General features: G+C 41.7%; 1 protein-coding gene across 1 annotated transcript; it reads left to right on the top strand.

Annotated features, from left to right (window-relative positions):
* Window positions 1-217: 217 nt before the first annotated feature.
* LOC147304558 (histone H1.5-like) lies at window positions 218-4,041 on the top strand. The gene is made up of 3 exons (XM_086279518.1): window positions 218-295; window positions 1,660-1,722; window positions 3,658-4,041. Exons 1-3 carry the CDS (start codon window positions 218-220, stop codon window positions 4,039-4,041), a joined length of 525 nt encoding a protein of 174 aa, XP_086135644.1.
* Window positions 4,042-12,924: the final 8,883 nt, after the last annotated feature.

Genomic DNA, 12,924 nt, shown 5'->3' with positions numbered 1-12,924 from the left:
TCCTGATGTTGAGAGCTTTGCTTTTACACTCAGCTCTCTCTTCGCCACAACAGACCGGTACAGCGTCCGCATCACTGCACCAGTCCGTCTATTGATCTCCCGCTCCCTTCTCCCGTCACTTGCGAACAAGATCCCGAGATACTTAAACTCTTCTACTTGGGGCAGGAACTTGTCCCTGACTCGGAGTGGGCACTCCACCCTTTTCAGGCTGAGGACCATGGCCTCGGATTTGGAGGTGCCGATTCTCATTCCCACCATTTCACATTCAGCCGTGAACGTTCCAGTGCAAGCTGAAGTCCGAGTCCTGCAGCCAACAGATGTTCTCCAAGGCTGACTGAAATATCGCTTCAGGGTCTTTGGCCATTTTTGTGGTTGTCAGAATGTCAGATATTTCTGGAAGCCTTGGTTTGTTTGCCTGTTTTTTCATTAGGCTTATGTTTTTGGCTAGCTTGATATTGATTTCTCTTTCTAGTTTTATGTTCCTCCCCTCACCCCGTAGACTTCTTTGGGATGTAACACACTGCATGGTTTTGGATCATTGTCCTGCTGCAGAACCCAACTTCAGCTTGACGTCATGAACAGATGGCCAGACAGTCTCGTTCATGCTTCCATTTACCACAGTGAGTCTTCCAGGTCCTCAGTCAGTACAACAACCCCGGGCCACCACCATATTTTGGTATGATGTTCCTATTCTGAAATGTTGTGTTACTTTTACTGCAGATGAATGGGACACACACCTTCCAAAAGGTTCAGCTTCTGTCTCATCAGTCCATAGAGTATTTTCCCAAAAGTCGTGGGGATCATCAAGATGTTTTCTGGCAACACTGAGACGAGCCTTAATGTTCCTTTTGTTCAACAGTGGTTTTTGTCTTGGAACTTTGCCATGCAGGTCATTTTTGTCCAGTCTCTTGTTTTTATGTTGGAGTCATGAACGCTGTCCATAACTGAGAGAAGTGAGGCAAGCAGTTCTTCGGATATTGTGCTGTTTTTTTGTGACCTCTGGATGAGTCGCAGGATTGTGACATGATATGATTCTGAGAGCCTTTTGGTCTACTCTGCTTTGTCAGGCAGGTCCTATTTAAGTCACCAGGCCTGTGTGAGGCTAGAGAAACTGAACTCAAGTTTCCAAAGATGTCATTCACCACTGTTAATTTATGTTATAAAATCACTGTTTCACACAGGACCATATGGGTTTGAATATTTTAGCCTTGATATTAAACACCTTCATTTATAAACTGCATTTTGTGTTTACTTGTGCTATTTTTGTCTAATATTTAAATTTATTTGATGAAACATTAAAAACAGGAAATCAGGAAGATGACAAACTCTTTTCCACACCACTGTATGTTGTTTAAATGGGCTTCCTGTTGAGACTTTTATTGATTTATTATCATTTCTTTTATTTTATTGTGTCTTATTGTATCTCTATCATGTTTCTGGGTCAGTGTGCCCAGCAGTTTCAGTTTTTTAGACTTTCAAGCCTGTTGATTGTCGGTGTGTGTAATGTTTGCAGTTGCTTCATGTATTTTTAGTGGCTTTGGTCTTATTCTTAGTTCCAAGTTGCTTTAGTCTTGACCTGCTGCTCGTATGTCCTGATGCCCAGCCCATCCGCAGACTGTTTCTCTGTTGGTGTCTCCTGATGTCTCGTCTTCTGTGCAGGGGCAGCAAATTTTGGGGGGTGGCCAGTGCCCCCTGGACCTGCTTGGTGGTGCCCCTGCTTCTGTGAGTAAAGAGGAATTGATGTGGACTGTGGTCTGGTTACTTGATTGTTTCTCCATTTCTTGAACGTTCATATAATCTTAGTGAAATGAACATTTCTGTTTCTGATCAGATTGATGAAGGGAATGAGTTTTCTGTGGGAGAAAGTATAAGTGCATGTTGTGATATTTTGATATCATGGTAGCATTTACAGGATATTGTTTTATAGTGATATTATACAGGAAAACTGTTACTCAATAAGGCCCATTTACTAGTTGTTTTTCTCTTTCTCTGTGACCCAAGAATTAATGTGTAAGAATCACAGGATGGTACCAAGGTCGAAAATACCACAGAGACCACTTCCTTACTCCCATCCTCCCTTCTTTATCTCTTAGAAAAAGGCTCGTTAAAGGCCAGGTGGTTTGTTTCAGAATTCACTAATGAAAGAACTCTGTACTCTATGTCTAGGAGTGTATTTCGCTGGGATGATCATAAATTGTAGCTGAACTATACAAAGGATACTTCTTTGCTCAGAGGGCAGGAAGACGCTTCCTTATTTGGTCTGTACCGGTTTGAACTGAGAATCTGCTGACACACGAACCTTTTTCCTCTATATAAACTGTTGTACTTGTGAATAAAGTTGAGTCAGTTTGGAATGACAACCTAGGACAGTCTCCGCGTCTTCTTGTTCTTCCAAACTGCTCCCGGTACTCCGGCCGGTACCGTGATTAACCGTTGATCATGCATGAGAATATTTTAATTTTGTTATATGTTAAAGGATGAACTCTGCTTATTGGTGCCCACGCCTTAGGAGGAAACTCGATCTACGGATGACGGAGATTTCCCTCAATTTGGTGTCAGAAGTGGGATCAGGCTGACGAAGGTAAATATGCGTCCGTATTATACCTCTCTCAGTGATCGATCCATAAAGAAACGGGATATGCTGACGAAGTTTCACTTAGTGATCCAGAGAGATACACTGACGACTTCCTTAGTCCCCGAATAAAGTAAATTAAAAGCAGAAAGACACAGGAAGTTGCCTGTTGTTTTGCGAGAAGTTGCTCGTTAAGTGAGAAGTTGCTCACCAACAGGTGACACAGGAAGTTGCCTGTTGTCTTGAAACGTACGTTAAAAAGTGAGAAGTTGCTCACTCAGAGAAAGCTAGCAAATAATTAAATTAACCTCAGATGTGCCATCCTTCAAGTGTGTAAACTCTACGTAGAAGAAAAAATGAGTGTGAATGTGTCTGACGTCACGGTGTTTTTGTGCGCTGTGTAAAAATAATTGTTTTTGATTGTGAGAGCTGTGATACTGCAGATCACCAGCTATTTAAAAAAAAAATACAAACAAAAAGAGAGAGATGTGTGTTGATTAAGCAGTGATGATAATAATGAACATGTTTTAGTTTGTCACTTTCAGGTGAAAAGCAGACCTGAATCAATTTTCCACATGCAGCGGTCGGACGAAAATTTAAACAATAGTTGTTAAACAATAGTTTAATAATTGGAAACGTTCAAGCCAAGTTTCTGGCTGACTTATTTACAGCACGATCTGTCTCAAAACTCTCACTCTTACCTGGAAAAAAAACCTGGTCAGCAGCGGCAGTATCGGAGCAGAGGCTGCAGAAGCAATCTAACAAAGCACCAGAGAAGAAGAAAAGCAAACCCATCTTCCTATCTGATTGGATGAATTCCACAGAGGGGCGAGCAAGATGGCGGCGTGAAGAGGAGTTTTTGTTCGAGCTCTTAGAACGAGACATTTATTTGACGTCTTTCTGGCTTTCGGGACTTTTTTGGAGATCAGCGCGCTAAGCTTGCTGGATCTGAGGCCAGGTTCGGCGGCGGCAGCATGTCGAAATGTTCAGAAAGGACTGCTACATGAAAGAAATGGACCCTTAATGATGCGCTCAACGTGCCGGCTGTGGTCGGAAAGGCTCCATCATAAACACGCCCTGTGCAGAGGTCCAAGCCGAAGAAGGTCGGCCCCAGCGTGGGCGAGTTGATCGTGAAAGCCGTGGCCGCTTTCAAGGAGCGCAACGGCGTGTCCGCGGCCGCTCTCAAGCAGGCTCTGGCTGCCGCAGGCTACGATGTGGACAAGAACAAGGCCCGTGTCAAGACCGCCTTCAAGAGCCTGGTGGCGAAGGGCACTCTGGTGCAGACCAAGGGCACCGGGGCCTCCGGATCCTTCAAGATGAACAAGGCTACTGAGACCAAAGCCAAGACGCCCGCTGCGGCCAAAGCCAAGAAACCGGCAGGACCTGCTAAGAAGTTGCCCAAGAAGGCAGCAGCAGCAGTACTTCAGCCACTAGCACGAAGTCAACCGCATCAGAGGACAATAGAATGAGAGTGGTGAGAACACAAATTTTGTTATTAAATATGGGAAATCAAAATTTGGGTTAGCAAACCTGGGGAAAAGAAAACTGACTGCTTAAGTGGAAAATTGAGACGGAGTTTTAAACACTGCGAAAATAGAATATTCAAAATCACACACAAAAGCAGAACATGCATTAACCATACTAACACTCCAAACACAAGAGAGCTCATGAAGATTAGACAACATTTTAAGTGTGTGAGTCTGTTTATCATCTTGTCCAAGTCACCTCGTGTGATGCAAAGACCAGTGGACTCATAGCACATTGCATGCTCTGCTGGATATGCAGCTCCACAGACATGCAATGAAAATTAGCTTGTTATCTTTCATCAGTGTTAAAATAGTGTCAATTTAGCAGACACTTGTTATTAAATACTGAATTTATACAATGCAAAAAAAAAATTGACTCTCTAGGTTGCAGGACAACAATTTAACTTTTGTGGAAAAAAAAAAAAATCCTGGTTTGACGAATCAGTGATCAGACAATAAATTTAGTTGTTAAAATGGTAAATTGGGAGAAGCTTCCTGCTGGATTAATGCAGCATAAGTAATTTACTGTATGAGGGAAATTGTCTTTTGTGATAATATTTTGAACATGCTTTTCTGTCGTCCTGTCAACTTAGTGGGTTAATAGCTGATATGCAAATTAGTTGATCGGTTCTTAGATTAATGAAAGGTGATTGAATTTTAGCACGAGTGAATGAGATGTGTTGGAGTTTGTGTGTTAAGTGGAGACTCTAAAACACTGAGTTTCCTGTTTGATGTGCGAGTGACTTTTGTATTTAGCTACACAACTTTGAATACGTCAGAACAAACTTTTTTTTTTTTTTGTGAAAATTGAATAAAATAGATCTGTGGCTTAAATGAGTGAAGAGCACAGACCTGGTGATTAAACTCATAGCTAATATGACATTAGGCTTATGTTGTGAGTTGTGCAGCTGATGGTTGGTTTGGAGTGAATCTAGCTGATGATTCTTCTCCTGTTGTGAAGTTGATGAGGAGTTTGTGTCATGACTTAACAAGGCCTTTTTTATTTTGATACTTTTACAGTGCACTGAAAGTTTTGTTTGATAATCTCTGTTATTTTTCATTTTTATCTTTTGAACAAGCACTGATTTTGTTTTCTTTAAGCAGATCTGCACGTCGGGAATTAAAAGTGCTAAACGTCGTCGAGAAAATTGTGTCAAGTGAGTTTTCTCCACATTAAAATGGGCTCTGGAGAAAGCTACTTATTTGGGACAATATTAAATGAGAGTCCCTGTCCTAAAAAGGATTCAGCGATGTAATCCTATCTAAAGTTCTTTTTCTTTTATTGAAATGACGTCATTTTGCTGAAAGTGGAAACTAAATGCGATGACAGGTTCCACTATCAGCAAAGAAAGAATGAATGAATGTATGAATGGAAATAAAGAACAAACTGACTGACTGATAGAAGCTGACAAGACTTGACCACGACTCAAGGTTAACCTCCACCTAGACAGGACAAAAGGGTGGATGAATTTATGTGTTTTTGTTACAGGAGCAGAAAGATGACAGCAACATTCGAGGTTGCATGACGATTTAATCTTTTAAATGCCATTTTCTCTGTCTGTGAATTTACTATGTGCGTGTCATTCACTAACTTGCGCAGCGCTAACATTTACATTTCTTTTTACAGCAGATGATTAATCATGTGTTTGATCATGTGGTTTATGAGAGGATTAGTTAATGTTTTTCTACTATAGGATTTCTGGGTTTATATGTGAAAGACATTCTTTCCACAAGAAGGGTTGGCTAACTTTATGGTGTTTTTATGGCACCTCTGGAATGTCGATGGCCGACGCCTGCCCACCAGGATAATCAATGTGCATTGCTAATGTTTGTTTCTCTGAGAATGCTGTGGAGGATTTGGCAGAAACGGACAAGTGACATGAGTAAAACAAATAAGGGGTTACGGTGTTTATGGAATAGTTGAAGATGGGCTATTGAGCTCATGGTGATAAAATGGGAGGAGTGACATTGTTTAAGGAAAGTCACAGATTCAATTGTGGAATAAATTGGGATGATTCATGATTTGGGACAAATTCTGGTAATAATAGTGATTTAATGATTTGAGAAAAACCTGAATATGACACTTGTCTTGCTGATGCTGAATGTTTGTTACCCTTGTGATATACTTGTTTATAAGTGTGAAGTTTGATTTTATTTCCAGATCTTGTGTATGCAGGCTCCTGGTGGAGCCGGTTTTTAAGACAGGGATCCAGGTTTGGTGAGTTGACGCATGAGTGTCCATGCGTCAAGAGGTGGGGTCCAGAATTAACATTAAACAATGTTTACTATTATTGTTGCAGTGATTTGTGTGATTAGCCGTTTATTTACAAGTATTAAACCTATGCAAGTGGTGCATCCAGGTTCAGATGGGGCTTTGATGGCCTATAAGTGAGAGGAATGTTAGGTTTTGTACTGTTTATTGTCATTTATGCTTAGAAATATCCATATATGCTTAGAGTTTATACTTAGTTGTAGATTGGTAGAGGTTTGATCCTTGATAGTCTGCAAACTTTGTGTGTATTAGAGAGCACTCTGGAGCATGGGGGAGTTTGTGCCTTGTTTTATTGTTTTATGGTAGGACGTAAGTGCCATTTGCTTAGGCGAACTCTTGGCAGGTTTGGGGAAGTTATTTATGGGGTCACACTCTGACCCCACAAACAAACACACACACACACACACACACACACACACACACACACACACACACACACACACACACACACACACACACACACACACACACACACAGATCCAGAGGGGAACAGCGTCACTGAAGGCGATTGTCCGACTATGTTTACAATTTGGCAGAAACACTGAATAATAACTATCAGAAAGTTTGTCTTTCTCAGCCTCTCCCCTCCACAGTGGAGACCAGGAGATGCGGTGTTGGTGAAGTCGCTAAAACCAAGGAAACTCGGGGAGGCCGCGCGTTTTCCAGCCCCCAGACTGTACTGGCAGTGACGAGAACCAGCATCCTCACAGACGGACAACCTCAGTCGATTCACGCCAGCAGGGTTAAGACCAGCCCAATCAGACCATCTCAGGCGTCGGATCAAGCAGACGACGACACCGGTGAGCCAGCGCCCGGATCCAATAGATACACACACGCAATCACTGATTAACACACAACGCCTGAAAGAGCCAAGACTCAGAGAGCTCTTTGATCCTTCACGTGAACAACAGCAAGGTGCAGGACAAGAAAGCCGAAAGTACCACATGATGTCTAATCTGATAAAGCTAGACTCATTCTATTTTGATAATGGAGAAAATGAAATGCCCATTGTCATCATACGATGCTTATTTAATGTCTCTCGAACCTGGGACCAGGCCAGGAGACGACTGAAGAACTGCGTTTTTTCTTATATATTTAGGTTATTTATCATATCTATTGCATTACTTTTAGGTTTTTTCTACCTCAATGTATTTGCAATTGGCACAAATTGACCCAGATGATGTGCCAGATGTCACCAATGATGTTCCTGATATATATATATTGAGCATTAGGTTGTGAATTACTCCGTTATCAAAGAAGGGAATGAAGTTTTCTTATTTCTCTTTTTTCTTTTTCTTTTTTCTCTTTCTTTTCTTTCTTAGAATTTTGATATCAAGCTTGCTCGGAGGACAAGTTACGTTTATGATTTGTCTTTAGATTATGTTATTACATTCTGTCTTTATACTATGTTATCATTTCATGATAAAAGGAGGGAACTGTTGTGATATTTTGATATCATGGTAGCATTTACAGGATATTGTTTTATAGTGATATTATACAGGAAAACTGTTACTCAATAAGGGCCATTTACTAGTTGTTTTTCTCTTTCTCTGTGACCCAAGAATTAATGTGTAAGAATCACAGGATGGTACCAAGGTCGAAAATACCACAGAGACCACTCCCTTACTCCCATCCTCCCTTCTTTATCTCTTAGAAAAAGGCTCGTTAAAGGCCAGGTGGTTTGTTTCAGAATTCACTAATGAAAGAACTCTGTACTCTATGTCTAGGAGTGTATTTCGCTGGGATGATCATAAATTGTAGCTGAACTATACAAAGGATACTTCTTTGCTCAGAGGGCAGGAAGACACTTCCTTATTTGGTCTGTACTGGTTTGAACTGAGAATCTGCTGACACACGAACCTTTTTCCTCTATATAAACTGTTGTACTTGTGAATAAAGTTGAGTCAGTTTGGAATGACAACCTAGGACAGTCTCCGCGTCTTCTTGTTCTTCCAAACTGCTCCCGGTACTCCGGCCGGTACCGTGATTAACCGTTGATCATGCATGAGAATATTTTAATTTTGTTATATGTTAAAGGATGAACTCTGCTTATTGGTGCCCACGCCTTAGGAGGAAACTCGATCTACGGATGACGGAGATTTCCTTCAGTGCATATTCTGTTTTTGAGTCCACTGATAACAGGACTAAGTTTAATGAGTCTGTGTGTTCAGTATTTGGGAGACAGACTGTGGTTTCTGTTGCTGTGTCAGAGAATGAACTGTGATTAATAAAGTTACGTGTTGTGGTTTAGAACCTATGCAGGTCTGGAACCTGTGCATAACAAGACTGCGTGTCTTTTTGTGCTGGTGAATAACAACAGTATGTCTGTTGGGCCTGACAGTATTACCTCTGAGACAATGGGTTGTGGTGATCAGCCAGCTCATTCAGAGACTGCCTAGACTGTTGAATGTAGTCCTCTCTCAGAGACCACTCACTGTGTTACCTTGTTAGAAACTACATATGGTACTCCAGAGACTGCTTACATTTCACAGCCTGCATCCTCAGAGGCTAATGCTCCACCATCCTTACTCCAGGCTCAGCCTGATTCTCACCTTACCCCTTTCCTAGGGTGATGGTGGCCAGGCTCCAGCCACAGCTCCAGCTTCCAAGAAGGTCTGCGAATAATGCGAAGCAGCCTGAGTCGCCAGAGGAGTGGCTGTGAACCCTGCACAGTTCCAGGCAGGACAACACAATCTGCTAGACCCTGCTGAGCATCCTTCTGAGAGGACAATGCACCCTACTCAACAGCCTGACTGGGAGTCCTGCTCAGATCAAGCTTCCAGGGAGTCCTGAGCCTCAAGAGTCCCCAGAGAATCTAGGGAATCTCAAGCCTCTAGTATCTTCAAAAAATTCGGAACATCCAGCGTCTCGAGCCAGTGGGCCCTGCTCCACCTGAGTGTGAGCCAAAGTCCAGGAGTTCATGTCCTGGTTCTGAGGGTCTCAGTCTCTGCTGCTGGCTTCCTCTTTTGTATCGTGGAGAGCCCCATCTCTTCAGCCACTGACGGTCATGATGGGACATGTCTCCTTCCGTGATGTTGATCTTCAGAATTGCTCCGTGTCCACTACTGGCCTTCTGGTTGGGCTCCTGGCTGGTACCCAGAGCCTCTTTGTGTCTGCTGTGGGCCTCCTAGCCACCCTGCAGAATTCCTTCATCTCTGTTATTTAGCCATCTGTCATCCCCCAGAGTGGTTTCACATCTGCTGCTGGACACTCTGTCAAGGTCTTGCCCGGTGGCCAGGAAGGCACCAGAACTGCTGATCCAGCGTCGGAGAGAGCACCACACACTCTTAAGTATCTCCTCCGACGAGGCTTGATCAGCTGCGTGATGGTCTTCAGGTGTGGCCAACCACCTGGCAGGGCCACACCCACCTGGCCCGAAGGTGCCTGTAAACAGGTGCTCTCAGAAACACCGGCACAGTTTGACCATTTTGAAAGCTCCACGATGAGTGTTCCTGGTTTGTTCCTGGTTTGTTCCTGGTTTGTTCCTGGTTTGTGCCCGTCACACAAAAATGAACTGCAGTGGACAAAGAAGCAGCCTTAACTGCACATGGAAGTTCAAGATGTGAACGCTGTTTGTAAACTCCATACCTGTCTGATTGAGATCAGCAGATTAAATGACCCAATTCCAATATTTCGTTAGGGGCAAACAGGATAAGTCTCCAGAACATCCACCACAGGTTTTGCTGAAACATGGGCTGCAAGCAACTTTTCCAAATGCGTTCGGGAACTGGCAGCTGGTCTTCACAGTTCCTAGACATTATTGGCCTCTGTCATAGGGAGATGTGGTGCTCTGCAGTGATAAATATGCCCCTGCCCTGACGTTTTATCTCCATTTTACAAAGTGTCTCAATTTTTTCCGATTTGGGATTGTATTATTTTGCATATTAGTTACTCTTTACTTGTTCTGTATTATATCTAGAATTGAATTTCAAATTCTTCTTCTCATATACAGTACAAATATTAAAGTTCCAACAGAGAACTTTCCTCTCAGACTGCAGGCTTATCCATTACAAAGTAGACTGGGAGGCAGACAACTCTTCTGAGGAACCAGTTTCCAGTTTGGATTCAGGAGACAGACACTCTCTCTACAATACAAAGAGGGGACTATTGTTGTGATCTGGCATGATACAAAATTTTTAACTGAACCGATGTTCGCAGAGTTTATAGATATGACATAATGTGGGAATCGTCTGCCTTGCTGCCGACTCGGTCTCTTACTCTAATCCTTCAGACAATGTCAGCCAAAAGATGTTTATTAATAACTAACTGGGGCTTAGGGGGGAATAAGTGACACATTCAACTCCCTGGCTATCTACCCTACTCATCCCAGGGGAGATCCATTTATAGGCAGCAAAGGCAGGTCATGAAATACTGTCGCAGGGCAGGCAGTCCTTCAACAGTGTCAGTTTGGATTGCATTTGTTCTAGCAAACAACCAACCATCTGATCACAGGGACATTTCATTAAAAAAATAAATTTAATTGATACTGTGTTTAGTTATGAAATTACAAATGTAAGTAAAATTTATTCATGTAGTGTTTTTAATAGAAATCATCAATTGTTTCTCAATAAAACAATAAAAATATAATAACAACATTAAAAAATACAAAATGACAGTAAAAGAAATAAAGTTTCAGTAATTTTATGTGGGATTGATCATTAATTAACAGATATTAGATTAGATTAGATAAACTTTATTAATCCCTCGGGTGGGTTCCTCTGGGAAATTCGGTTTCCAGTAGCACAGCACCGACAGAAGTTACAGAACGTGAGCAGAAATATACCATATATACACATTTATAAATACAGAGAATACAAAAGGGATAAATAGAATAAATAGGAATAAGAATACAAGGGAACGGCAGATTTCAAGTATTGAAGTCTATTACACAGTTGGATATTAACAAAGGTATTGCACAGTGAGGTGAAGAGGCACTACAGCTTAGTTGTTCCCCCCTCCTTTGTCCTCCTGTTTCCCCTCCCTCTCCCCTCCAGAGAGGAGTTAAACAGTCTGATGGCGTGTGGGACAAAGGAGTTTTTAAGTCTGTTAGTTCTTGTCTTGGGGAGAAGCAACCTGTCACTGAACAGACTCCTCTGGCCGTGTGCAGAGGATGCCCAGCATTGTTCATAATGTCCAGCAATGCCACTGTCACCAGAGTGTCCAGCTTCATGCCGACCACAGAGCTAGCCCTCCTGATCAGTTTCTCCAGCCTGGATGAGTCCTTCTTTGCTGTGCTGCTCCCCCAGCACACCACAGCATAGAAAAGTACTCCAGCAACCACCGACTGGTAAAACATCCTCAGGAGCTTCCTGCAGATGTTAAAAGACCTCAGCCTCCTGAGGAAGTACAGTCGGCTTTGGGCTTTTTCATACAGGTGCTCTGTGTTGCATGACCAGTCCAGTTTGTTGTCCACCAATAAAATATATTCTTTAATTATGGAAGTTTTGACCACAGAAATGGGTAAAAACAGTATATATGATTTTTATGAGTTCATCTTCAGGTATTAAACTTTTAAAAGCTATGATTATGGTCATTTCCCAGATGCTGTATTTACCATATCCATAACTGGTAAAATAGCAAAAATGACAAAAATAGAATGCACAATGTATCCACAAATTTATTTAATGTGAACAATAAATATTACTTCACATATAACTACTTCAGAGAAAGAAAAGAAAAGTTTGTTAGACTAAACATATGAAAAATATTTTTGTAATTAGTTTTGTAAAATAAAAATACCAAATATTATTCTGCAACCAACCAGATTTAACGTTTAAGTTTTGAAGAGAAACAAAGGTGTAGGTCTGTGGTGCAGCAGGAGCAGTTAACTTTCAAATGAGCACTATACAGGCCATTGCAGATTATCTGTCTTTTAACAAAGGTACAGTGTTGAACGCATTAAACCAACTCTTTCCTCTTATGATGTTGAGGATGGGCTTGCTGAAAAGCTTAGCAGTTTTAGCTCTTCAGATAGCTGCAGCATTCAGCGCTCATACTTCTTTGGATTTAGACAGATTTATCTATTCAAGTGTTTCACATTCTCACACAGATGTTTGCTGTTTCTCTAAGCAGATTCATGATATGAATTCTTGGTGTCAAGAAATATTTAAAGTGAAAAGGTGAATTTGCACAGTTTACATTTTGTATAGAAGGTTCCAAGTCTCACTGCAGAAATCAGAGATCTTTTGAATGTGTTGCTGACTGTCACCATCAGCTTTCATCTTCTGTGTCACAATGTAAATGAAAAGTACTGTAGTCGGTATATTCCTGATAGATTCTTCCCTCGGTGTTCGTGTGCTCGCTCAGTCTTAGTTATTATGCCAAATTCTTGTCTCTGTGTCTTACGTTTAGTTTCGCTTCCTTTGTCTTTCAGTGTGAATATTAGATTAATATGTAGGACTGCATTTGTTCAATATCTCTAAAATCAGAAACGTGCTGTCTCAGAGAGAGGCTGAAAAACTAGTTCATGCATTTATTACTTCCAGGCTGGACGACTGTAATTCAGTTCAGTTATCAAAATGTCCTAAGATCTGCCTGAAAAGCCTTCAGTTGAT

The sequence above is a fragment of the Aulonocara sp. 'chitande type north' Nkhata Bay genome, linkage group LG22 (assembly GCF_057382095.1).
Source record: "Aulonocara sp. 'chitande type north' Nkhata Bay isolate Kocher_YH1m ecotype deep benthic linkage group LG22, A_spYH_male_GT1.1, whole genome shotgun sequence".
Lineage (NCBI taxonomy): Eukaryota > Metazoa > Chordata > Actinopteri > Cichliformes > Cichlidae > Aulonocara > Aulonocara sp. 'chitande type north' Nkhata Bay.
Note: the sequence above shows the minus strand (reverse complement) of the source record. Positions and strands in the feature narration are given on the sequence as shown.